Source organism: Thunnus maccoyii, chromosome 9 (genome assembly GCF_910596095.1).
Source record: "Thunnus maccoyii chromosome 9, fThuMac1.1, whole genome shotgun sequence".
Classification (NCBI taxonomy): Eukaryota; Metazoa; Chordata; class Actinopteri; order Scombriformes; family Scombridae; genus Thunnus; species Thunnus maccoyii.
Window position 1 is genome coordinate 8,627,161 of NC_056541.1, and position 23,520 is coordinate 8,650,680.

The following is a 23,520-nucleotide window of genomic DNA, read 5'->3' on the forward strand; positions in this document are numbered from 1 at the left end:
ACTTAGCTCATTTTAACTACTTTAAGTCATATAGGCTACTGGTATTAAATCAATAGCAGTGTATCATATTTTAAGATGATAATATGAATCTGCAAGTAACTGGCCTACAGCTTTTTAATAAATACAGTGAAGTAGCTTAACTTTAGGCTAAGGCTACTTCTAAGTGGAGTAGAAGTAAATTATAGCCTTATGAGTTTAACTATGTAAAGTATAGGATAAGCTAAGTAGGTCAAAATTTTAAGTAAGAACAACAAAAGAACCTTTCGTCACTTTTAGCCTGATGGTAGCCTCACCTGTGGATGACAGAATAATGTGCGTCGTTACATGAGCAGACCCCTCTTAAATTCTTAGTTTATTTGCACCGCTGCAATCTGCTAAAAGCGGGTTAAAACACGACTCAAAACGAGGTGTGCACTCGTGTGGGGCGTGTGATGTGAAAAAAAAGTTTGGGAGTGAAAAACAAAAGTAATGCGTCACAGCTTGTCCACCTGTTTGGCTTCCTAACTGTTAGCACTGTAGCGCGCGCAGCTCGCACAGATAGATGGTCTGTGCAACTTCACCACACTGCAGACACCTACACTCCCAGGCTAATGTTTTATGTCAAAACCGTGCCAACCCTGACACGGGCAGGGGCGGATATTTCCTTTAAACGGGTACTCTGTAGCCGAAGACTCCGGTCCACTGTCACCTCCACCTCGGCGACCCAGAGGGAGCAGCAGGACGATAGCAGCCGCGGCACCGCTGAACATGACTCGGCACGGTCGGAGTCCCCCGGATCCGGACCCGGACAGCCCGGTACAGGAGGAAGATGCGGCACCACCAACGCAGCTAATGAGATCACCGTAGACTTTGACCAGAGCCAGGAGGCTTATAAGAGCAAAGACTCATTAGAGCTGCTGAGAAGTTTGGTGGTTTTCAAACTCTGCTCCTATGACTTCCTGGTTGATAAGAATAAAGAGGTAACGAGGTGATACCTGCATAAAGATAAAATCTGTTTGTTAATGTGCCTTTTGTTCCTCAGGTGACTTTATAATGACACTGCAGGCTATTAAAAGTCAGCATAATTGTTTGACATTTTCATACAGCACAATGGGGAAAAGGGGTTGTTAACACTATCAACCAAAAAACAAGTCTGAGTTATATAGGCACTAGACAAGGGAGTCTAGAGACATTATCAACTTTTATCACATAGCAGTGTGCACATTTAAACAACCTGTCTTAGTACTGACAGCTTATTGATAACAAGATGCGTCTATGCTATAACATGAAAGGCCTCAGGTTGTGTTCAATGCAAACCCTCAGTCAGTTATATGTCAAGTCTGAACCCACAGGCCCAACTGTTTGCGCCTCAGGCTCACGTGTAACACTCATCTCTCAAATTACAACCTGTTTTTCCAAGCATGTAAGTGAACCCCTCTGAAGCCCATGATGCTCATCCTCAGCTCGATGTCATGCTAGTTTTTACTGTGGTGTAATATTTATACACAGCATATTGAATTGATTGGTGATAACAAGACACACTTTACATTCATGAAAATATATCCTTTTCAGCCCATGTTGTGAGTCTTTTAATAGACTGCAGGTTAATTCTTTCAGCAATTATCACATCTCACTTCATGTAATCAATGAAATAAATGTAAAGCCGGAAGCTACACCGAATGTGAAGTAGTGATCTAATCTGACGTTAGTGTGGTTTTCAGTTGAGTTGCAACATGTTATCCTCTGTCATTGTTTTAGTCTGACATGCCCTGTGTAGTTTCTAGCTTGAGGGTAGCAACAAGATTTGTATTTCTTTTGCTCATGAAAGAGCAACTTGCTGCTTTTTGTCTTTTTTTAGTCTGTCAGGTAAAACCTGTTGCCTTAAAACATGCCTAGACATTGCCTGTTTTTTTCTGGGACATCATAGTTTACATAATCTCAGCCAAATTACATTGTGGAATTGATTTAAATGATTAATGAGTTTATAGATACCTATCAAAACTGGTTATAATGTCTTCTCTCCTTCTGTTTAGATAATGGATCTAGGTAATAAGATTCTGGGCCAGAGAGGCTTCAACCAGTTCATGAAGATGACATTTTATGGGCAGTTTGTGGCTGGTGAGGACCACCGGGCCATCAAGCCGCTGATCCAGAAGAATCAGGCCTTTGGTGTTGGCTCTGTCCTGGACTACAGTGTTGAGGAAGACATCAGCCAAGAGGAGGCTGTGCAGAAAGATATGGAGTATGAAAGTTGCGGTATTACCATACATTTCAGCAGATATTAAATTCATAAGATGGTGTGGTCAGTGTTTCATGTAAACTGTTCAACAATTAATATCAAAGTAAGAGGAATCATGGGACTACTTACTGAGAAAAACTGACATCAAGTTACAAATATCATTTCTCCACTGTAAATGGAACTGTACACCCTAGAGTATTTTCCTCTTGTTTGATGCCAAAAATAGATTTATTTTTATTCCAACCAGGAAGTAAACACCCTTTAAAACCTGATTTGTTGGCTCTGACATGGCCCCTCACTCTGGATTGGCTGTCTGGACAGAATTTCTCACTTGTTAGGAATCCTGTCACATGAGAAGCACAAGGCTGCTATGAGCTGATGTAAACTTGGATGACAGTGCAAGCCTTATGCAAGCAGTCTCTCCGGACAGCAGGAGCAGCAATGTTACTTAAGTTGTAGCTCTGGGCATTCATGCAGTTTGAGTAATTAGGACATCTCTTCGTCCAAAATTAAATTTGGACATTTTGGCTCATTTAGGATTTGGTTCACAGTCACATCAGTGAATATCACATCAGTGACATCGCTAAAGTGAATATTTTTTGATGCCCGTTTCATTCAAGTGAAAAAGGCAAATGCATTTGTCAGATTTACCTATCAGGAGCATAATGCTCAGCCAAAGAAGACTGACCTTTATTCTCTCACACAACACCTCTACTTTTATAAAGGTCAGGTGCAGTGAATAAACAAGGTGGCTAGGCAGTAAGTATCCAGTGTTTAAGTCTGTTGACGCAGACTGACAGCTGACTGCAATGTCGGCGTGTGCCAGACCAAACGTCCTTTATTATTGTTTTATTGTGTTATCACATTCTGTGCAATGATAAAGCTCCCAGGCAAGCCCTTTGCTATGACTTTTTTGACCCTTCTTGTAAGTTTTTCATACCATATCACTAGTAACAGGATATCACTGCAGAGCTTTGATATACTGTGTCTAGGGGATACCTGCTTGGAAACATCAAACGAGTTATCAAATCTCAGCCTATAAAGCTTTTGTTTGGCGAACGTACACCTTAAAACCTAAGGCAGGACGACAAGGTGCATTAAGCCAGCTTGATCTCAGAGAGCACTGTTTGACAGGCACCCCAATGATCTGTCAAGATAGCAACAAGAACATTAGTCTGTTCCTTGCCACAGAAAGAGATATAAGGAACAGAAGAGAGCCTTGGCTTGATGTTGAGAGCATGATACTTACAATGCCAGGGTTCAGATGCGTAGGCCATCTTAACTAAAAATATAATCCCTGATTTTACAGTTAGGATTTGACTCATGCAGGTTTTTGAAGGGCACTACTGACATTTTTGTAACAAAGCTGCCGATAACCAATATTTTGTGCCAGATGTCAAATTCAATTAAATCTTTTGACGCTAAAAGATTGGCTATAATCAGTGCTTCACAGTGTAACACGGAAAGCATCTTCAACAGAATTGAAGGTACACTTAATCCTTCCTCTGACAGCTGGGTTACTTACCTCAGCTATTCAATGCTACAGAAAACATTATGATTGGTTTTGATTTTTAGATGAAAAATGAAAGTACATAAAACAATACTGAACAAGTGGCCTCAGTGACTAAGTAACATCTGTTTAAGGAAATAAACATTCAGCTGGTGTTTAATGGATTGCATTGGAATCACATCCAGATTTCTACAATAAAAGTGCCGGCCAAATGGCATCTAATGTTAAAACAAAAGAACTCCTAGCTGCCTTCCCACTGACGTCCCTTATGTCCAGTCATCTGTCTGGTTACATGAGCTGCCCAGTGCTCTATGATGAGGGTAGAATAGGTCAAGTGTGGTGTGATGCTACAACTGCCCTCACCAGAGGATCAGCAGACTGACAGCGAGACTATTCAGCACATATAGGATCACTAAACACAAGGTCAGCCTCTGGCATGACACTGCAATAAGGCCAAAATGTTCACAGAAAGAGTTCAAGTTCTCAAATTGAACTCTAAAATGCCAGATATTTGCTAAAATCCCGATGCAACTTACATTTCTAATGATGCTTAAATTCAGGGTAACTTATTGTATCCCTTTGTGTTTCCTCCAATTTAGCTCATCCATCTCGGCTGCAGAGAAAGAGAGCATAGGTAAGCTGCCTTGTTTTGTTCCTCATTTGTGGACACAGTATATGATGTAATTAGAGGTAATAGGGATGCAAATTTGTTTTCACCCTCAGGCAAGGACCACAGTGAGAAAAAATTTAAAGCACACAAGCGATTCGGTGACCGACGTGGGGGAGTGACTGGAGCCCGCACATATTTCTATGCTGATGAGGCCAAATGTGACCAGCATATGGACACCTTTATCAAATGTATTAAAGCGTCTGGTAAGTAAACAAAAGTTAAATTAAGTCATTAATACAATTTCCCTGTTTTGGCACTTACAGCTGTATCTGTTCTAAATCTTGCCGGTTCATATTGTCATTTTTGGTATTTTCTACCAAATATTGCAAATATTGTCATCCCTCAACCCATGGACATGTGGTCCAGTTCTGTTATACACTCCATTTATTACATGCAGCACACTCTTAATGCATGCATCATTTGATTTATTTTAAAACTAAGTACCTGTGTCCTACCTCTAGGTGGGAGTACAATGGATGGCTTTTCTGCCATCAAAATGACTGCTCTAGGACGACCTCAGTTTCTGGTAGGCACTAAGGGGTGATTAGGAGGTCAATGCACCAGTTTAGCTGATGTTCTTGCAGCAGAGTTGGGGTGGGTTGACATGTTTTTTTCTTTTAAAGCTCCAGTTCTCAGAGGTCCTGGTGAAATGGCGCCGATTTTTCACCTTCTTGGCATCACAGCAGGGGAAAGATGGCATGGAGGCCTTAGGGCAGAGGCTGGAACTAAAACAGATGCAGGTGGAGTTTTTCTTCTTCTGTTGACCTGGTGATGTCTGTGACCCACACAGTGTAGAGATGTTGCTACAGATATTTTTTCAGTATGTAAAGTGCAGTACCTTAGATTTATATACTGTATCCATCTAGGAATTCTTGACCAAACTGGGTGCAAAAGGTGATTTCTATGGCTGGTTTACTGGAAGAGAGGAGGAATCTTCAGGGTAAGCATGAACACAGACTACCAAAATAGACCAGAAATATCTCTGAAATATCTGTCACACAATGTCAGTGTAGGAAGTGGGGAAAATTATTTTGTTCAAAGCAATTTATAAGAAAATGTGGATATAAGAAAAAAGTGGCTAAGCTATGAAATGCAACCAAAAATAGTTTTTCTGGTTCCTGTTGATATCTTGCAATCCTCTGCCTCGACAGAACTATTGACATGCTTGACTGGAACAGCCTTATAGATGACAGAACAAAGATATCGGACCTGCTTGTTGTCCCAAACGTAGAGGTCAGTGAAAAAAATAATGAAATTACTTTAAAAATGTTGCTAAGTTGTTTTTTTAAGACATTTAAAAATGCTCTGCTTGGTATAATAATTTGTATCTGATAAGGTTTTTCAATAAAAAGACCTATTACCTAAATAAAAATTACATCTCCTCCTTCCCCTTCATTGGAAAATCCAGAATCTATAAATATGCAAACATTGTTCATTTCATTTCATTCATTTTAATGCCCCAAAATCATGTTTGTATGTACACACCTTAAACTGAGATTTAAGGTATGTACAGAGAAACTTTCCCTCTTCAGCAGATGAATGTGAACAAGAGTTTTCTAGTGTCAAAACTGCACATACATTATTCTGCACAGTGAAGGTCAAACATCTAAGAGACTTAACAACAAAAAGCACAATTCTGAGTGGATGGGGACTTTAGATATATATATATTATTCAAAGACCAAACATACTGAAACAATAGCTGACTTGGTCTTTGTTGTTCCAAGTTTTGCATCAGCTCCACCTGCCTTCAACCAGAATGTTGGCTGGTAGGGATGCGAAATCATTTATTATTAAGAACGATTGTAAGGATTTGCTACGACCTAGAGGATATGCTAGAGATATGTAAGCAACCGTGTGATGTAGAAATCCAAGTGTATTTAGGGTTCATTCCACAATCTAGGCAAACACCAGACAAGGTCCCCTTTATATAAAGAAGTTTTTGATACTTCCAGGACAAAAACTCATTTCAGGGAAATGTGAAAGTAATTACAATAAAAAGTTGAATAAAAATGTAGTCAAATATACTCTAATTTAAAACACTTCACTAATTGGCTCCAATCATGTCAATATCAAGTTGGTAATGAACAGTTGTAAAAATGAAGTGTTTTGTCCACACACTTAAAAAGTTTTGTTATTTTATTGTTATTAAACTTGATTAATTATAAGTTCTCTTGCTGTAATTACAATTTGAAATTGATAAGGTCAGAGTTGCATCAATTACAGCTTTTGTTATCTTTAGCTTTTGTTATTTTATCATCTTCTAAATCCTTCATGGTTTGATGATTCTTTTAGAAATTCTTTTAGGGTTATGTCAAACTTTGAGTAAATGTGTGTGTAAAATGTCTCTATTCTAGAGCTGTGGTTAGCTCCAATATCAGGTGTGGTGCTGGGTTAAGGAAAGGCTTGAGTTGATTGCATGTCTACAGAAACTGGGCAAGTTACCATAGACATACAGCATCTGTTTTGCTTGGACTAAAGACAGCTGAAGGGTGGATGAAGTAAGAAGCACTAATAGGTGTCATGCTGTGTGACATTGTGTACAATCTCCTGGGTTGTTTGCCCAGCTAGGTGAGCTGGAGCCTCTACTTGGGGAGTTCACTATAGAGGAGGAAAAACAAATGAAGAGGATGTTGCAGCGCATGGATGTCTTAGCGAAGGTAATATTGCATACATTTAAGAGACTGATTACTATTCACAAACTCGCACACATGTAGTAGCAAATATATGATACAAATGCAGGAGGAAGCATGGGTATAACTAAATGTGGCATGGGTGGTGCAGTAGTGATAATTTATAGCAAGCTTTTTTTTTCTTGGTTGCTATGACATTTTCTGTGTAGCGCCTTGCAATGTATCTTGTTTTTTCTTGTTTTTATGCTTATACAGTACACTAATATGAATAGATACTTTATTAGTCACTAAAAGCCATATTATACAGCAGAGCCATGTTTAATCTGTGAGCGTTGCTAAACCCTGTAACAATAAGCACAATAATGAGCCTCAGGTATTCTTTGTATTGTAGAATTAAAGTGTCCGAAATCACAATGTATGTGTAGACAGAAACTGTGATCAAATGTATTTAGTTGAAGAGAGTTTCAACTATAAAAAATATTTTTAATTAAGCCGTAGCATAACACACAGTGTTTATTACAACAAACAAATTAGATCTTTTGTATCCCAGCATGCCTTAGAGAATGGTGTTCGCTTGATGGTGGATGCAGAGCAAACCTACCTCCAGCCAGCTATCAGCAGACTGACACTGGAGATGCAGAGGATCTACAACAAAGATAAACCTGTCATCTTCAACACCTATCAATGCTACCTCAAGGTCAGAACACAAGTGGCAAAAAAACTGATTCAGATGTGTTAATGATGAATATGCACACAAAGCATGCAGACACTTGTCATAAAGTGTAAACAGACTGCTGTGAGGCTGCTAAGTTGAGGATGAAACAGTGACATGATATGATAATGTTGGTGGGAAATTGGGGAACATTATTTGTATTTTTTCTTATACACAATTTCAAATGAGAAGCCTTTTAGGTCCTGAAAGAGCTGCTAACATTAATCAGACATTCACTTGTCTAACATCCATTTTTCAACCTAATTGCTATTCTACAAAAAGTAAGTAGGCTTACCATATTATGACCTAAATCATACAGTATCAAGAAATTAACATATACCATGTGTTGGATAAATTAGAACTATATAGATTATTGTTGGTTCCAATTAGTTGCTGTGCATAATGATACACCACTGTTTTGCTGCAGACAGAAAATGTTGATTTTTCTTTTCCTATGAGGATGACTGTCATTTATGTGAAAACACAGCCATTGATTTTCCTTTCAGACAGATGTGGTGTCTGGTTGGCGAATGATGTTATGTGTTCAAGGCTTGGTTAGGTAGATTAGAAACAATAGACTTGACATATGAAAGAATAAAGACGTATGAAAGAATAAAGTGTTGTATTGTTTAGTGTCGTTCGATCTTGATGAAAATTAAAATGTTTTGCTCTGCTCAGCTCAATATACAAAATAATTGCTTCTAAAATTGTATCCAAACTTGATTCCAGTTGGGTTTTTTTTCTTACTTGCTAATGAGTCTATCGTCTCCTTTCTTGCTGTGCAGGAGGCTTATGACAATGTGACTATGGATGTAGAATTGTCTCGACGTGAGGGATGGCACTTTGCTGCCAAGTTGGTGCGTGGGGCCTACATGTATCAGGAGCGAGAGAGGGCTGAAGAGATTGGTTATGAGGACCCTATTAACCCTGACTATGAGTCTACTAATAGGATGTACCACAGGTAAGGGCTAAGAGCTGTTGAAACCCAACCTCCGCACCCTTATATTCACACTGAGAGGCTGTCCATTATTACTCTACTCTTATGCTATTGGACAGCAAACAGTTTAGAGTTACTCATCTTGCAAAAAGACACCTCATTTTTTTTACTTTCACCATCCCGATTCTCCCAAGGGGTTCACAGATTTGAAATGGCAGCCTTCTACTGACAAGCCTATGGCAATGGAAGAGCACAGGGATTTAATATCTAGAGAAGATGTCCTTCAGGGTATCTGAGTTTAAGATCTTGTGTCAGCAAGCTCCCGCCACATTGAGTTGTCCTTGTGCAAGTTACAGAAACCATCCAACTCTTGAGGTGCTGTGTCGTAACAATTCTCTGACATTCCTAGATAAAGACAAGCTGAAAGAAATAAGCCTGTGGGGATGTTTTGTGCAAACAAGAGTAAAGGCCACCCTCCTCAAGCATTCAATTATACTTTGAGGTAAACAGCAACATAGGAAAGACACAACATCTGGATGATAGGCAAGGTTTGTTCGGTGTTTAAGAATGTTTTTTTTACTGTTTAGTTGTGTAAAGATAGTCCTACACCACTCAATGGTATAAATCATATATGGTAATGAGAAAGATGAATTGGATGATACAATGTAAGCCACAATATGCATACAATATACTAAATAACATATAGTTTAACGTTTTATTTTCAACAGTTTAAGAGAAAAATGGTTGTGGTTATTCTCACTTCACATTGCCTTCCTTTTATGTGTTTGTATAAGGTGTCTGGACTACGTGCTGGATGAGATTGCGCTCAAAAGAAATGCTAACGTTATGGTGGCTTCCCATAATGAGGACACGGTGAAACACACCTTGAGGAGGTACAGTTTAAATTCTTTTCCTTACACACGGTTGAAAACACAGGCTTGGATTTTATACTGTTTCTACATTTGCATCCATATAAACAAAGTTGTGTTTTCATCTCTCTCTCTCATTCAGAATGAATGAGCTAGGTCTGTTGCCCAGAGAGAACAAGGTGTACTTTGGTCAGCTACTGGGCATGTGTGATCAGATCAGCTTCCCACTGGGTGAGAAAAACACACACACTCACACGCTCTTACACCTAACCATAGAAACACTAGGTACTGCTTTTCCCTGCCCTACATAGGGTTGACAGTTAAAGCCCAGCCTCTGAGGATCAATGTCGGCTATCCTCCTCTATAGCTCTCTCAACTGTGTCCCTTAAGACCTTTGAGCTACGCACATGTACTCCATGCAGACCACATGGACTGCACAGGGTACATATGTAGAAGTCAGTCTGCGGCCCATAATGTGACATACAGTATTAACACAGAACACACGAACACACCTCAGTATTGACAAGCTGTCTTAATGAAGTGTTGCTGCCGGCTCTTACCACTTTGTTTGTCAGTCAGAGACAGATACAGCGGTGTCAAGCAGTTGTCTGTCAGTGTGAGGCTCAAGTTGAAACGGCCTTGACCAGCACCGATGTAAACAGACACACATTTGTTTCTTTGCTGTTTTCTCGAGGGATAGAGCAGTCAGTGCTGTGTCTTTGAATCCTGAAACAATAAAGCAGTTGTTTTATGTAACACAGAACATGGAGTTGAGATCTTTATTTGTCCATCACTATTTTTGAAGCTGCCATATTATTCGGTTTTCATGATTTTATTTTATTTTTTTCACTCAGGATGTTGTTTTCATGACTTTTTTTTTAATTGTAACCTGTTTTGATGTTTTGAAAAATAATTGTGGATTAGCTAAAAGGGCATTTATTTTAGAGTTAGCCAAGGCAAAACTATTGCAGTGTGTAAGCCTAACTGGCACACAACAGCACATCCTCTAATTCAAATGCAGCAAACTGAGGGTTGCTGTGCACCCTGCAAACTTGCCTGATTACAAGAATTTTAATCATTCAGAGAGGGAAGCCAATCAAGATGACTGGAATTTGTTTAAAATAGACTGGAAAAAAGATGCTGCTGTAGATGCTGAAGTCAGTTTAACTAGTCCAAACGTTTCACAATACGTTGAAGTGGCATTGATCTTATTTGTACACAAATTGAAGAATATTCTCATTGATCCAATTTGTCTACATGTATCATCTACATCCATATCATGTCATGCTACAAAGCCCCTTTTTCTTTTGTTTTGTTTGTCTCCCATCCCACGCAATCCAACCCCAGGCCAGGCAGGCTTCCCCGTCTATAAGTACGTCCCCTATGGGCCAGTGAATGAGGTGATGCCCTACCTGTCTCGGAGAGCCCAGGAGAACCGAGGCTTCATGAAGGGTGCCCAAAAGGAGAGGGAGCTGCTGTGGAAGGAGCTGAAACGCAGACTTGCCTCCGGGGAGCTTCTCTACAGACCGATGTACTGAAAGCACAGAAGAAGAGACAGAGAGAAGAGTGTGTCAACATGTCGAGTTTCTTTTTTTTTTTTTTTAAATCTTCTCTGCTTGATGGCTGCTACTGTGGCTGTCTGTTCTATCTCACCCTCTGTTCAGCTCTCTCTGGATATATGTCTCCTCTTCTACCCTGTCCTGGAGTTTTCTTGTTGATGGACTATTCTGAATGTCACTCTCTTACTCTGTCCTTTTTTTTTCTTTTCTGTGTTTCACTGTTGTTTTTCTCCATTGCTTGTTCCCCTTCTGTTCCTCCTTGATGTCGCCCACCTTCACCCCTGTCAGCTTCTTATATGCTCTGCTCATGTTCTCTCTATTTCTTTTCTTTATCCGCCTCTGTATCCATAAGCATTCCTCATTTTGTCTTCCCGTTGTCTATAGAGCTCTGGTATCCATCAAGTGGGCATCTTTACTGTTCTAAAAGGACTCCCTAAAATGTCAACGAGACCAGGGCGGGCGTTTCTTTTTATCACCCTATTTATCTTGGAAGGGGACAACAATAATAAAAATAACAGGCTTGATTTAAATGGTAGTAAAGGAAACATCAATATTCCCCTCCTATATTATTTTTTTTTGACTCATGGACAGCCATACAGTACCCCGAGGAGGCTTCTCTATATATTTGTGTGCTGTGTTTGAGGTTGCATAGCTGGTTTAAAAATGATGCCTGTTTGTGAATCAGTGAGAAAGTATAAACAGCTCTTCACAGCACATCCCTCTTCTCATAAGAGTGGGATGCTTTTGTTATAGTATTTACTGGGGGAAGCTATATTCTTGGTCACCGAGATGTTACAAGAGAACATACAGTGTTCAGTATTCAGTGAGTGAATCTCCTTTTCATACAGACACCTGCAAGCCTGACAGGTTTTTTTTTTTTTTTTTTTTTTGACACAAGTTAATATAGAAGGGAATAATAAATTAGAGGGTTTATTTTGGGTCTTATTGCATTATGATGGATTAACATTATGCATTTCTGTCTGTACATATGTTTGAAGCAGGTGATTAAATTTGTAGGTCACACTTTATGGACCTGTAAAATTGCTCAATAAATGAATATGTGCTCTATGAATATCCAAAGTCTACATCACAATTTTGTGAAAAGACAAACCGAATGTTATTGACTGTAATATTGCTGCCGTGAGCTGTTTGTACAGGTTAGATTGTTTGGGGTTTTAATTCTGTGACATATTCCACTCGGTTATTGATACACAATTAGTATTTGAGTCAGAGGGTAACCAAGCTTCATGATAATTATGGCCTTGTCATTTTATGAGAGCAGTCAGTGCTCTGTAGACCACCATTTAATTACCCATGATGCTACGCTCAATACAGATCACAGAAATTGGATGCATTAATCATTACTCAGAAGAAACTTTAGTGGCTGTTAAGTTTTACTGTGGCAAAGCACCACAGAGCTGTCACTGCTGCTGTATTCTGGTTTAATTAAGAATCAAGTCCACTTTTGATGTAAGATGTGCCTTCGGGTATACATTTGCCAACAAATCCCTTCTTACAGGGCACTGGAGTTTTCCTGGTTAGCTTCAGTTGCAAAGATAATTTAGAGGACACATTATAGTGTGGAAAATTCTACACAAGTTTCAAGTCAGTCAAAACCAGCACAGGCTCAGCATATTCTTTGAGACTTATCGACACTTCTCCCGACATTATAGCACACAGGCATGTAATAGAGGCAGCCGGAGCTAATTTACTTTATGTAATGATGTTGACATTGTGTTACGCAAGACATGAAGGATGGCATATGTAACAGATTTTGTTGGGCTCTTCTGGCATTAGTTCCACATGGTTTGATGTCTTAGATTGTTTGTTCGGCTTTGCCCTTGGTTTTGTGGGTCTCAATGGGACTACACAGCAGTCCGGTGCTTTTCAAAGCACAGCTACATATGCTGTGACAGGCCTTGATGTGAAAATATATTGAGCATCGTTTCTCAGGTTTGGATAGTTGAATAGATTTTGTTTTTCTGTCACACAATGGTTGGATTGGCCTGCTGCTTGCACTCAAGCAGCCACTTAATCTCTAATCGGAGTTGGTGTGCGAGTAGATGAACTGACAGGAGAGCGGTGGCTTTGAGTCACCCAGGAGTGTTGTGCTTTTTTTGTCTTTTGACAGCAAACTGAGAGATTACTGGCTCATTGTGCATAAAACTGAAAACTAGGCCGAAGCATAGTGAGTTCTATCCGCTGTAATGAGTAGATGTTAAACCTTTATGTCACTCCAAGAGCGCTGAGAAAGGTTACTGAAATCATTTCACAATATACAGTAGAAGGATGATTTGATCTTGCAAAAGTGTTAAGGGAGTTGTCCTCTGTCGCCACAATTGCGTAACATCACTTTTAACATTTACATCAGCGACTTGATCCTTGTATTCACCATTTTAGTCAGAACCACACATGAATAATCAGTAAGAGTCAACTCCTACGTATGACTGTGGCAATGCTAGTACTACTCACTCACTAACCGCCTGCCGACTGAACTTTGGCTGCTCTTTTCCTTCAACCACAACAGGAAAATCCAGTTTAGCTGCTTTTTCAGTTCCCATCAGCTCCAAGGACTATTCCCTATGACAAGTTGAATTTTTTTTTTTGCTCCTCTGTACAAATATAACTTTAACGCAGTAGAAATAGAGGGGAAAATGCTAAAAGAAGACCTTCAACAGTAAACAGTAGACTGTATTTCGTGACATTGCAACATGATCTCCACATAATTTCTACATGACCGGACAGAATGACAAGCACAGTATAACTCAGTATATTGGCATCAGTGAAAATGCTGCAAGACATGTTGTCAATATTTTATAGCATCTGAGACTAACTTGGCTCAAATGTCTAACAAGGAGAAAGGGTTGTTAACTTTCTGCAGGACACTGACATTTCCCCCAGTAAAATAACTGGTAACACATTACAATGAGATACACAAAAAAGAAGAGTTTACAATTAGTACCTGAATAATTAGGAATAATTAGGAATTAGGAACACTAAAGTCAATAATGTATTACATAAAAAAGACTGCAGGATACTAATCAAATCATTTTGTGACAGAGAACTCAAATTTAAAACTTGTCAGCAGAAAAATTAAAATGCATGAGTACTGTAGTACATTGTTAATCAAGCAGGAACACTCTGTGACTCCATCATTTATTTATGAATTTATGTAGGTATGAATCATTATTTGCTCATGTAGACGTGTTTGCTTTCTCTCCTGTTTTGTGTGAAGAAGGGGGTGGGGTCCAAACCAGCCACTCTGACCTGAAACTTTGAGTGTTTTGCAACAGAAGAATGTGACCTTTGATAAAGGATTAGCTTTTCATCAATAATATTTTTAGATATAACAACTGTAAAAGCATTTAATCTTTGGAGATTTTGTCATACAACACAATTTATGAATACTGTAAACTTCCAGTTATCCAGGATTAACATATGTGGGTATGGCAAATGGATGTAGTGATGGATGCTAATTCCAATCTATCTTAAAAAAAACATTACAGTGGATCATTTTGGGTTTCAGCAAAGTTTCACTTGTGAATGAGTGTCTCCAGCTGTGTCAGACCTGCTCATCTATACATAATGTGAAACTATGCAGGCTTGCTTTACATCACCACCTGTCCTGTCAAGCCATGTTCACACAGCTGTCGACAGCAAAACTGTTGGACTTGTCAAAACTCCCCAAGTAAATGAGCATGTGTGAGTCCTGGTTAACAGTGTGGTAGAGCTACAGGTAGTGAAATAGTTGGTTGACCTGTCAAAATGTACATTTTGTCTACAGTTCTCATTTTGGATTCTTTCAGATGGCATCTTTGATTACTTTTCCTGTCATTACAGTCACAACTGAAGGGAATCTGTTTTGTTCATCACAGCTACTTAGTGAAAAATGTGAAGAATCATTGAGCTAACTTGACCTCTGAGCCCAGACCCAGCCCTGAGCTGAAGGAATCCCCCTAGCCACAGTGAGCTCTGATGTAAACCAGCGAGTAAACAAATGAGTCGTAAACACAACAGATGGGACAGGCGATGACTAATCTCATCGGTCCAAATAGAGAGGCAGAACGTTGCACAAATGATCAAAAGCCGAGGGAGAGCAGGAGAGAGGGGAGAAATGGAAAGTTTGTGTTTTCCGTCCTGAACGCTGTCAAGTGTGCAGGACGGAAAACACTTTTATTTCACACACCAAAGCGTCACATCGGTGTCATCACTGTGCTATCAAACACAAATCACTGAAATCATCTGCCAAATCTCCCGAGTGGATGTGTGTGGCGGAGTGTTGTCACTTTTCACAGGTTTTGTAACAGGGAGGGTTGAACAAATGCAAATAACATATCACACCCATATCACACATCCCTGAGTTATTATTTTTTTCTTCCACTCAGTCTTTCATTACTGACTGGTTTGTGTTATTAGTAATCTCATTTGGAGGCGAGTAAAGCTGTCAAGGAAGAATTAAAAAAACAATGACAGTGACTCCCAGTTCTCTCCCTCAAAGTCACCAGTAAAGGTGGATGACAAAAACAAATCTTGTCTAGATTTCTTACAGTCTGCTGTTTCTCCCCCAACACCCAAACCTTTTGTTCTGTGCCAATGAATGGCGCCCATGTATTATAGATCATTAAACCGCTTTCATCTTCTCTCTTTGAGATGCACGCTGTTTTCCCTTTGAAAGCGATAAGCATGGTGCTGCACGAATGAACCATAAAAAAAAAAAAAAAAAAAAAAAACAGACAGGGGGTCTCTGTCGAAGAGGAAACTGCTTAGAGATTGCCACCAGTGTGGAAAAGGAGCAGAGCGAGGGATCCGTCACAGCCGCTGGCCAAACAACCTCGTTCCAACACTTATCCTGGAGGCCTAGATTTCCCACCTTTGCCCTAAACACACACATGCGCCTGTTCAAACCCATGAAGGCACCCATGCATAATCACATATGTGCATGCAACCATACAGAAAACATATAGCTCTGGAAACAAACATCCATGCACAGTCACACATCATCAGGCTCAAACAAACACACCTGCATCCACATACACACACATACACACATACATACATGCACTCTCCTCCTCCCATCAGTTCCCATATCTATCAGTCTGGTGTGAGAGATGAATTGGAGCAGCTCAATGTTTTGATCATTAGTTTGGACTCATGGAGTGCAGCAGTAGTGAAAAATGAGACTGGTATCTTATGGCCACCTGTTCTTTTAATAAGAAAAAGAACAATTCTCCATTACAGGATGGATTGGCTACCTGATGCCGGGAGAAGAAAACCATATTGGTGTGTGTGCTCTTGGATGAGTGATTATTTATATGTGTCAGCATTTGTATACATACATACATACATACATATGAAATCCACTCTGCCTATTTGTGCATACACTGTATATAAGAAAAAGAGCCTGTAAATAAATAACACGTAAATCCTCTTGGAGTGCAAAGATCATATAGGTGACAGGCGTGAAAATATATCAATTTATAGAGTGTGCAAGCCATTATTTCTATGCCATGTATATTTCAGGATTCTTTATTTTTCAGTTACAGCTGAAAAACCATCTTAGCCCCTTGGTAAGTATTTCTTTATTACTAATTTCTGTATATAGCAATGTTCTAACTTAATTATAATTCAGTAGCCCTTTTAAGTTAGGCTACTATTAAACCAGAAGTTGGCGTTTTTGCTTACAAGAGATTCTGGCTAGGCTGATGTAACTTTTAAGTAGTGTTAGCTTAGACACAAAAGCAACAGTATGGCTCACTGTCTGTTAGTTTATGATAACAGTAAGCTCCAATGTAGGATTGGGAGCATTACAAATATTGAATGAATTATTTCTTTATTCCTGGTTAAAAAGAACGTATAGGGGAATTGCGTGTCATAGTTTTATAGCTACTTGGCTAACTCTGGAATCTGTTTATCAAAAACAGGACAGAAATCATCTACCTGCAAGAATGTGTATCCTTAGGATTTAAGTCCAGTACCAATGAAAGAGGTAGTTTATCCTTTATGTAGTACTGGGGGGCTAAAAGATGGATGGAGTCCAACTATCATCCTGGGGACTGGAATAAGCGTCTTGTCACAGCCCTGCTAATTACATTTTTATTTAGCATAACCACAGTCTTTACCTAACTTTAACCAAGTGTTTTGGTGACCAAATCTAACCATACCTTAATCATAGTTTATTTGTCATGGCATTTCCCTAACCTCAGCCATACCGTGATTTCAACAGAATCTTTGCCAAACTGACGTTCTTGTCTGGTGACACGGTTGAAATATAACCATGATAAAGATAATACAAATATTTTACAGTGTTAATTGTAGGCCTATTAAACATACAAACTTATCATTTGACCAACCTGGCAGATGCAAGAGCTTTACTCTTGGTCAAATGACCGGATACTTTGTAAAATCAACTTAATTTAATAGAAAGACAGTATCAATCATATGTCGATATGCTTAAAGCAACCTTAACATTTTCCTGACAAGTGACCTCTTGTGGTCATTTGAATCATGACCTCTTTTTGAAGAAAATAGGTAGACATTGTGTGCTGGAGGAAGTCAGGGTGAAATATTTGGCATAGAAAATGACTTTGTCACTGGCAGTTCATATCTCATTGTGCACGAATAGTCAACACTATTTTTTCTTTTTTCTTTTTACTATGACTGCAATATTCTCATAACCTTAACCAATTAGCTTTAATTACCTGAATTGACTAAAACCACTATAAAGGTGGCAGGTCAGAAAAGTCTCATAAACAGTTGTTTGTCATCTGAACTTGATTCTTTTTCTATCAAATTATTGTTGAAGATCTCTCTATAAAGAAAGAAACATGTTATTTCCCCTATGCTGTTTACTCACACAAACACCTGCATCTGTCTGTTTCTTTGCATGTGTTATTGGATATGTGTGTGTGTGTGTGTGTGTGTGTGTGTGTGTGTGTGCCTATAGAAAGCAGCATGCTTCCAGGCAAACAGCATGGCATGGCATGGTGCTCTCTGGTTTGGGGATCCAATTGTCATGCCAGAACAGTCGAAGAAACATTTACCCAAGCAGTGATGCTGAGATGAAAGCAGAGAGAGAGCAGCAGCCAGGCTGGTTTTCTTGCTACTCTGCGGTGAGCAGACAAACAGTGATCGACCAGATTGGTGTTTGGATTTGTCAGAGATAGCACTGAGGTGCTTTTGTGAAGGCAGCACAGCTAAACCAAAGTAAACAATGTTGAACCGAACCTTATGGATCTGACCCACTTCCAAAATATACCTATCCTTCTCTTCCTCTCTCTCACTGGCATTTATTTTATCTTCATATCTGGTTTAGACTCCTATTCTTTAAGACTCCTTGTATTTCCTATTTTTCTGACAGGGTCAGTTCACCCAAATCACAAAGAAGTACCAAATATTTTCCACCATAGGTGCATATTATTCAGATAGTTGGTTAGATAGTTTTATTTGCCCATGTTTTGAGACATATTGTTGAAAAATTATACTCAAAAATTCAACAGAAACATCTCACTGCCAAAACTGCTTCCCAGTTATTTTGGATAGTCCACAGAACATGATGTCAACTGATTTTATAGTAACAATTTCCGTTAGCATTTTCCCCTCCTGTGGTGAAATCTGAATAATTTGACAACCTTTGTTCATTAAACTAGCTTAAGAAAGAATAGCATTTATAAAAGTGATGGATGGAGTGGTTCTCTCCAGAATACAATGAATAAATTAATGAATTAAATAAGGCTGAATGAATAGAACAAATTTAACACAGGACGCTTAAATCACATGCCCCATTGTGAACAGATTTTGGCATGAAGAGACATTCTATAGAGAACATAGCCTACAGCAGATGTATTGAATAGAGCTGAAAAGAAGCGTGATTGGAGGTGAACTGTGAGCCATGTCAGCAGTATTAACTTATATGATCACTTCTCCAAACAGGATATGAATAATTGCATGGGATGATGAGTCAGAGAGTGCCTTCCTATTCTTACACAACCTGAGGCTGAACGTGAGGCTACAGCCTATAAGAGCACTGATTTTCCGGATAAGAGAGCCAAGTCTGGCACATCTTCATTGATTTCTCCCTCTCCCTTGTGTTTGTGTAGGCTCCCCACTCTGAGATACAGAAAGCGGGCGTGTGAAGGGGAAAAATATGGACATCTCATCCGTTCTTGTTCGGCGTTTTGGACACCCACATCGTCATTGAAGCCGCTATCATGATGCCTATATGAGGAAACTGAACCCACACGTTTCTGCCTCGCCAAATGCTTAGTCGAGGTGAGCCTCTGGATGAAAGCCCAAGTGGGAAAAATGTGTCATCCTGGTGGCAAACACCAGGGGGCAGTAGTAGTCTTCACGGCCCTTCCATGAACCTCAACCCAGCTGTGTGTATGTGTGTGTGAGAGAGAGATCCTCAGCAGCATCTTCTCCTCCACAATCCTCAGTCCTAAAAAGCCCTTTTAAAAGGCTGTATGAAAATTCATCGTGCTTTCAAACTGACCTATTTTGGGAGATTGGTTGCTTGGCTTCTCTGAATTTTTCTCCCCAACTCACCCCCCCCCCTATATTCTCTCTTATCGTGATCAGGATTTTGAGAAGGCAGAAGAAATATTGGCAAGTTGCTGGGGCAGATTTAAACACATGGAAGCACCAGCAATGGTCTTAGAACATTGGTGCTAAAAATAGAGCCATAATACCCAACATGTCTCTTATTTTCCATAAATTAGGCCCACCTAAAGAACATATGGCAGATACGCACCCACACACAGCCAGTGTGTGCACACAGAGAGACATAACACTGCTTCTTGCATTCTTCCTCTTTCTTCTTTTCTCTCTCTTCTTTTTCTCTCTCTTCTGCCATTTCATAAAGCTTCTTGGAAGTCCAAACATGCCACCATCACTGGGTGAGAGCACTCCATTTCCACAGACATGCACTGTAGTAAACAGAGTAATCCCCTCCTCCATGTTTTAAGGATTAATAATATCTTTATTCATAAGCATAGCAGGAAGACTGCTCTCGTGCTTGTGATGGGACACTTAGGCTACACACACATGCTCGCTGCTGTGCACGCACACACACACGCACACACATACACACAGAAGAGCATGCGCAAATAACCATTAAGTGTCATGCGGGCTGGCTCGAACACACGTGGTCTTGTCTTCTTTCCGTGATGACATGATCTGTGGGTGGCAGATTGATTTGGTCCAGCGAGAGAGAAACAATCAGATCAAAGAGGAAGAGGAAGTGAGAGAGAGAATAAGCAAGAGGGGGGTGAGCGAGAGAGAGAGAGAGAGAGAGAAAGAGAGAGAGGGAGAGAAAGAGAGCTCTTCCACTTTGACTTGATGGATTTAACTCTCATTCAAAGGGGCAGACTTACGACGCATGGGAGAGAGATTCGTTTTTCCTTTCTTTTATCTGTGGAAATACTACAGTGTCTCTTCTACACGCACAATACACACACACACACTCACACATTACACAAATACACACACACACACACACACAGTTGTAAAAACACTGTGCACACTATGCTCTACTGTCGTCTCTCTACACACACCCCTCAAGCACTCATCTTTCCTCTCTCTCCCCTACTCTTCTTCTGTCTCCCCTTCTTTTCTTTCAGAGGTGGCTCCAGCTAACAAGCCCGGGGCTGGGAGGTTGCATTAGTGAGGTCCTTGGTCCACAGTTCCCATCACTGAGCTGGAGGAAGGGTTTCAGAGCAGTGCTATCTATCTGATTGCCTGTGTGATAAAGGAATAAAGCTGTTAAGAGAGGAAGAAGAGGAGGAGGAGGAGGAGGGTGAGTATCATCATAACAGCCTTTGGGGGGCCACAAGTTCGCCTCCTGGGGGCAAGATTGGACACCTCTGATTTCCCTGCAAGCTTGGTACCCAGACTGATAAGACACAGGCGAAGTGTGGGGGGTTTCAAGATGTATGTGTGTGTGTGTTTCTTGGTGGCATTTTGTTCATGAGAGTGTGCGAGCATAACGTGTGTTTGTTAGTTTGTGTTTGCACATGGTCCTAGGCGAGGATTACCTTAGCACTCATTATCACTCATGGTGAAGATCATCATTATAGCCTCATCTGTCCCACATGGCTCCTCTACCCCCCTCCAGTAACTCTCTGCTAATACCCACCCTGCCTTGAGACACACTGTAGGCTGCAGTGAGCAGTAAAGGGCACATACTGTACATAAAAACGAGGCTTGCAGGGATGCTTTGCTTCCATCAGGAAATATAAACCAGATATAAGCTGTAAGTTAAACACATTCATCCATAGAAAGCAGACGTCTCAAAAGCAGGCAGGCATTCGCTGCTGATGGAATTGTTTTGTCTGAGTGAAAGCTGCTTACAAGCTGCTCCAGTGGTTTACAAATCTGTCTGTGGAAAACAATTTTACTTCCTTAGACCTCCCTCACACCCATTGTTCTCAGTCTTCTGTGTCCCATGTGGGCATTACAGCCAACTCACCCCTTGATCTCACTTTCTGCTGTGAGTGCATTGTTCCCAGATGAAGGCTGCATAGGAGATCTATCGCTTTGTGATGCAAATCCTGCATGTGCTGAATTTACTGCACGTATTAATAATGCTAATGTGAATTCAGTTATATTAATGTTGTTTTATCCCACTTCTAGCATGGTGATGATGAAAACTTTCCAAAAGTGATTCAAAGGTGTAATGGCAAAATGTCAGATGAAGATATTTTGTGTGCAGAACTCCATTTTGCAGCAGCACAAAATGCACTACAGCATGGATCAGCCTGGCCGCCAGAATAAAATGGTGGCATTGTACATTTCTGCAAACCACAGAAACGTTGAATATCTACGTTTCAACACGTGCAATGCATAGCATATTAACATTTCAACAATATGTATCATATCAAAATTTCAAGAAAACGTGTCATCTCAAGATTTCAACAAAACGTATCATATCAACATTTCTAAGGTGATGTAGTTTACATACGATCTGTATGAGCTGACTTTCCTATTGGGTGGAGGAGGGGTCGGTGGATGGCTAGTAAGTTTCATGGCAGAATGTTGAAAGTTGGCACAGAGCACGGTTTGAGACCACCTCGAAACCAATGCCCGCCCGTGTTTTTAGCGAGACGTCAGGACATTTATTTTAGTTTTTATTTTATTTTAACCCAAACCATGATCTTTCTCTAACCTTAACCAAGTGGTTTTTGTGCCTAAACCTAACCAGACCTTAACCGCAGCGTTGTCTCATTATGAAACATCATTACTCAATGGATATAAATGTTAATATGCTACGTTTTGTAGAAATGTTGATATGATATGTTTTGTTGAAATGTTAATATGCTACGTATTGCACGTGTTGAAAGGTAGATATTCAACGTTCAATACCAACATTTTGTTCTGGCGATTGGGTTGCATGGATTCAATGTTCTAAAGGCTTTAGTGCATGTATCAACATAGTGACAAAACGACACTATAGGTCGTAATGTCAGTTGCCAAAAATGACCTATAGTTACGTTTGAGTGACAGACGTCATCTAGCTGCTGTAGAAATTATGACCTGGAGAAGGGATGCTGTTAAAATGACGTCTATATAACACAAATTTCCATATTTGGAGGTGGCGGGTTGGTGGCTGGTTAGATGCTAACTTACAAAAAGTCGACTTTGGACTTTGCTGCAGTAGACTGCTGTTCATGTCCCACTTCCAAATGTGAGTGTCATGTTTCCAATCGTGAGTGGCGACAGTTTTTTAAAAACCGTAACTACGATTGTTGTGGTGTTTACTGTTGCCATGAAGATGAAGGTTGCCTAACTTCAAGGAAGTAGTAACTTTAACTCACACCGCGTTTCAAGTGATCATTTTAATCCAAATCGTGATCTTTTCCTAACGCTAACCAACTGGTTTTTGTGCTTACACCTCACCAGACCCTACCCAGGGCGTTGTCACACCATAAAGCATCATTCATTTTTAAAAAATATGTTGTCCTGCCGATAGAAGTGTCTTATAGAAAATGCTCCTATGGGTTGTTCTGGAGAGCATGGTCAAATCACTTAATTGGTCGTTTAATTTGGAGGACCTGTTGGACTAATGTGAAGATTGTGATCTGGGTCCTGTTTTCATTTGGACCACTCGAGGAGTACTATTCAGTTGTAGATTGGAAAGTTACACATCAGAAGCATGGAAGAAGAAAAATACTATGAAAACATGAAATATATGCCACACAGTAGCAAAGCAAGCCTTTTGTCACACCAACAAAGTGAACCTTTTTTTCCCCCCTTTTTTCACTATTTGTCAAAAAGTAATCTTGAAAAGCTGAAAGCTGTCATCTAGTTCTTATTGCAAGTTGAAATATAGTCTTTAAAAGTACAACCGTATTATTATTCATGACTGACATCAAATCACATTTCACCTACATTTTAACATTGACTAAGGAAAAGTGGTGG

At 39.9% G+C, this 23,520-nt stretch overlaps 1 protein-coding gene across 2 annotated transcripts; it reads left to right on the forward strand.

Moving 5' to 3' along the window:
* Positions 1–294: 294 nt before the first annotated feature.
* On the forward strand, positions 295–12,180 carry prodhb (proline dehydrogenase (oxidase) 1b). Of its 2 annotated transcripts, XM_042421314.1 has the most exons (14): positions 295–959; positions 2,013–2,221; positions 4,328–4,362; positions 4,452–4,601; positions 4,860–4,924; positions 5,022–5,138; positions 5,265–5,338; positions 5,550–5,631; positions 6,964–7,056; positions 7,580–7,726; positions 8,527–8,702; positions 9,473–9,571; positions 9,690–9,778; positions 10,895–12,180. In XM_042421314.1, the coding sequence occupies exons 1-14, from the start codon at positions 591–593 to the stop codon at positions 11,083–11,085; spliced, it is 1,896 nt and encodes a 631-aa protein (XP_042277248.1). In that variant the 5' UTR covers positions 295–590; the 3' UTR covers positions 11,086–12,180. The 2 variants fall into 2 exon arrangements, with proteins under 2 accessions (XP_042277248.1, XP_042277249.1); XM_042421315.1 differs by lacking the exons at positions 9,473–9,571; positions 9,690–9,778; positions 10,895–12,180 and adding an exon at positions 9,088–9,171.
* The last annotated feature ends 11,340 nt before the right edge of the window (positions 12,181–23,520 follow it).

Coding starts and splice junctions, on each gene's coding strand:
- prodhb (XM_042421314.1), top strand. CDS start 591: ATGTTTTATGTCAAAACCGTGCCAACCCTGACACGGGCAGGGGCGGAT. Junction 960..2,012: donor TGGTTGATAAGAATAAAGAG/GTAACGAGGTGA, acceptor CCTTCTGTTTAG/ATAATGGATCTAGGTAATAA. Junction 2,222..4,327: donor GCTGTGCAGAAAGATATGGA/GTATGAAAGTTG, acceptor CCTCCAATTTAG/CTCATCCATCTCGGCTGCAG.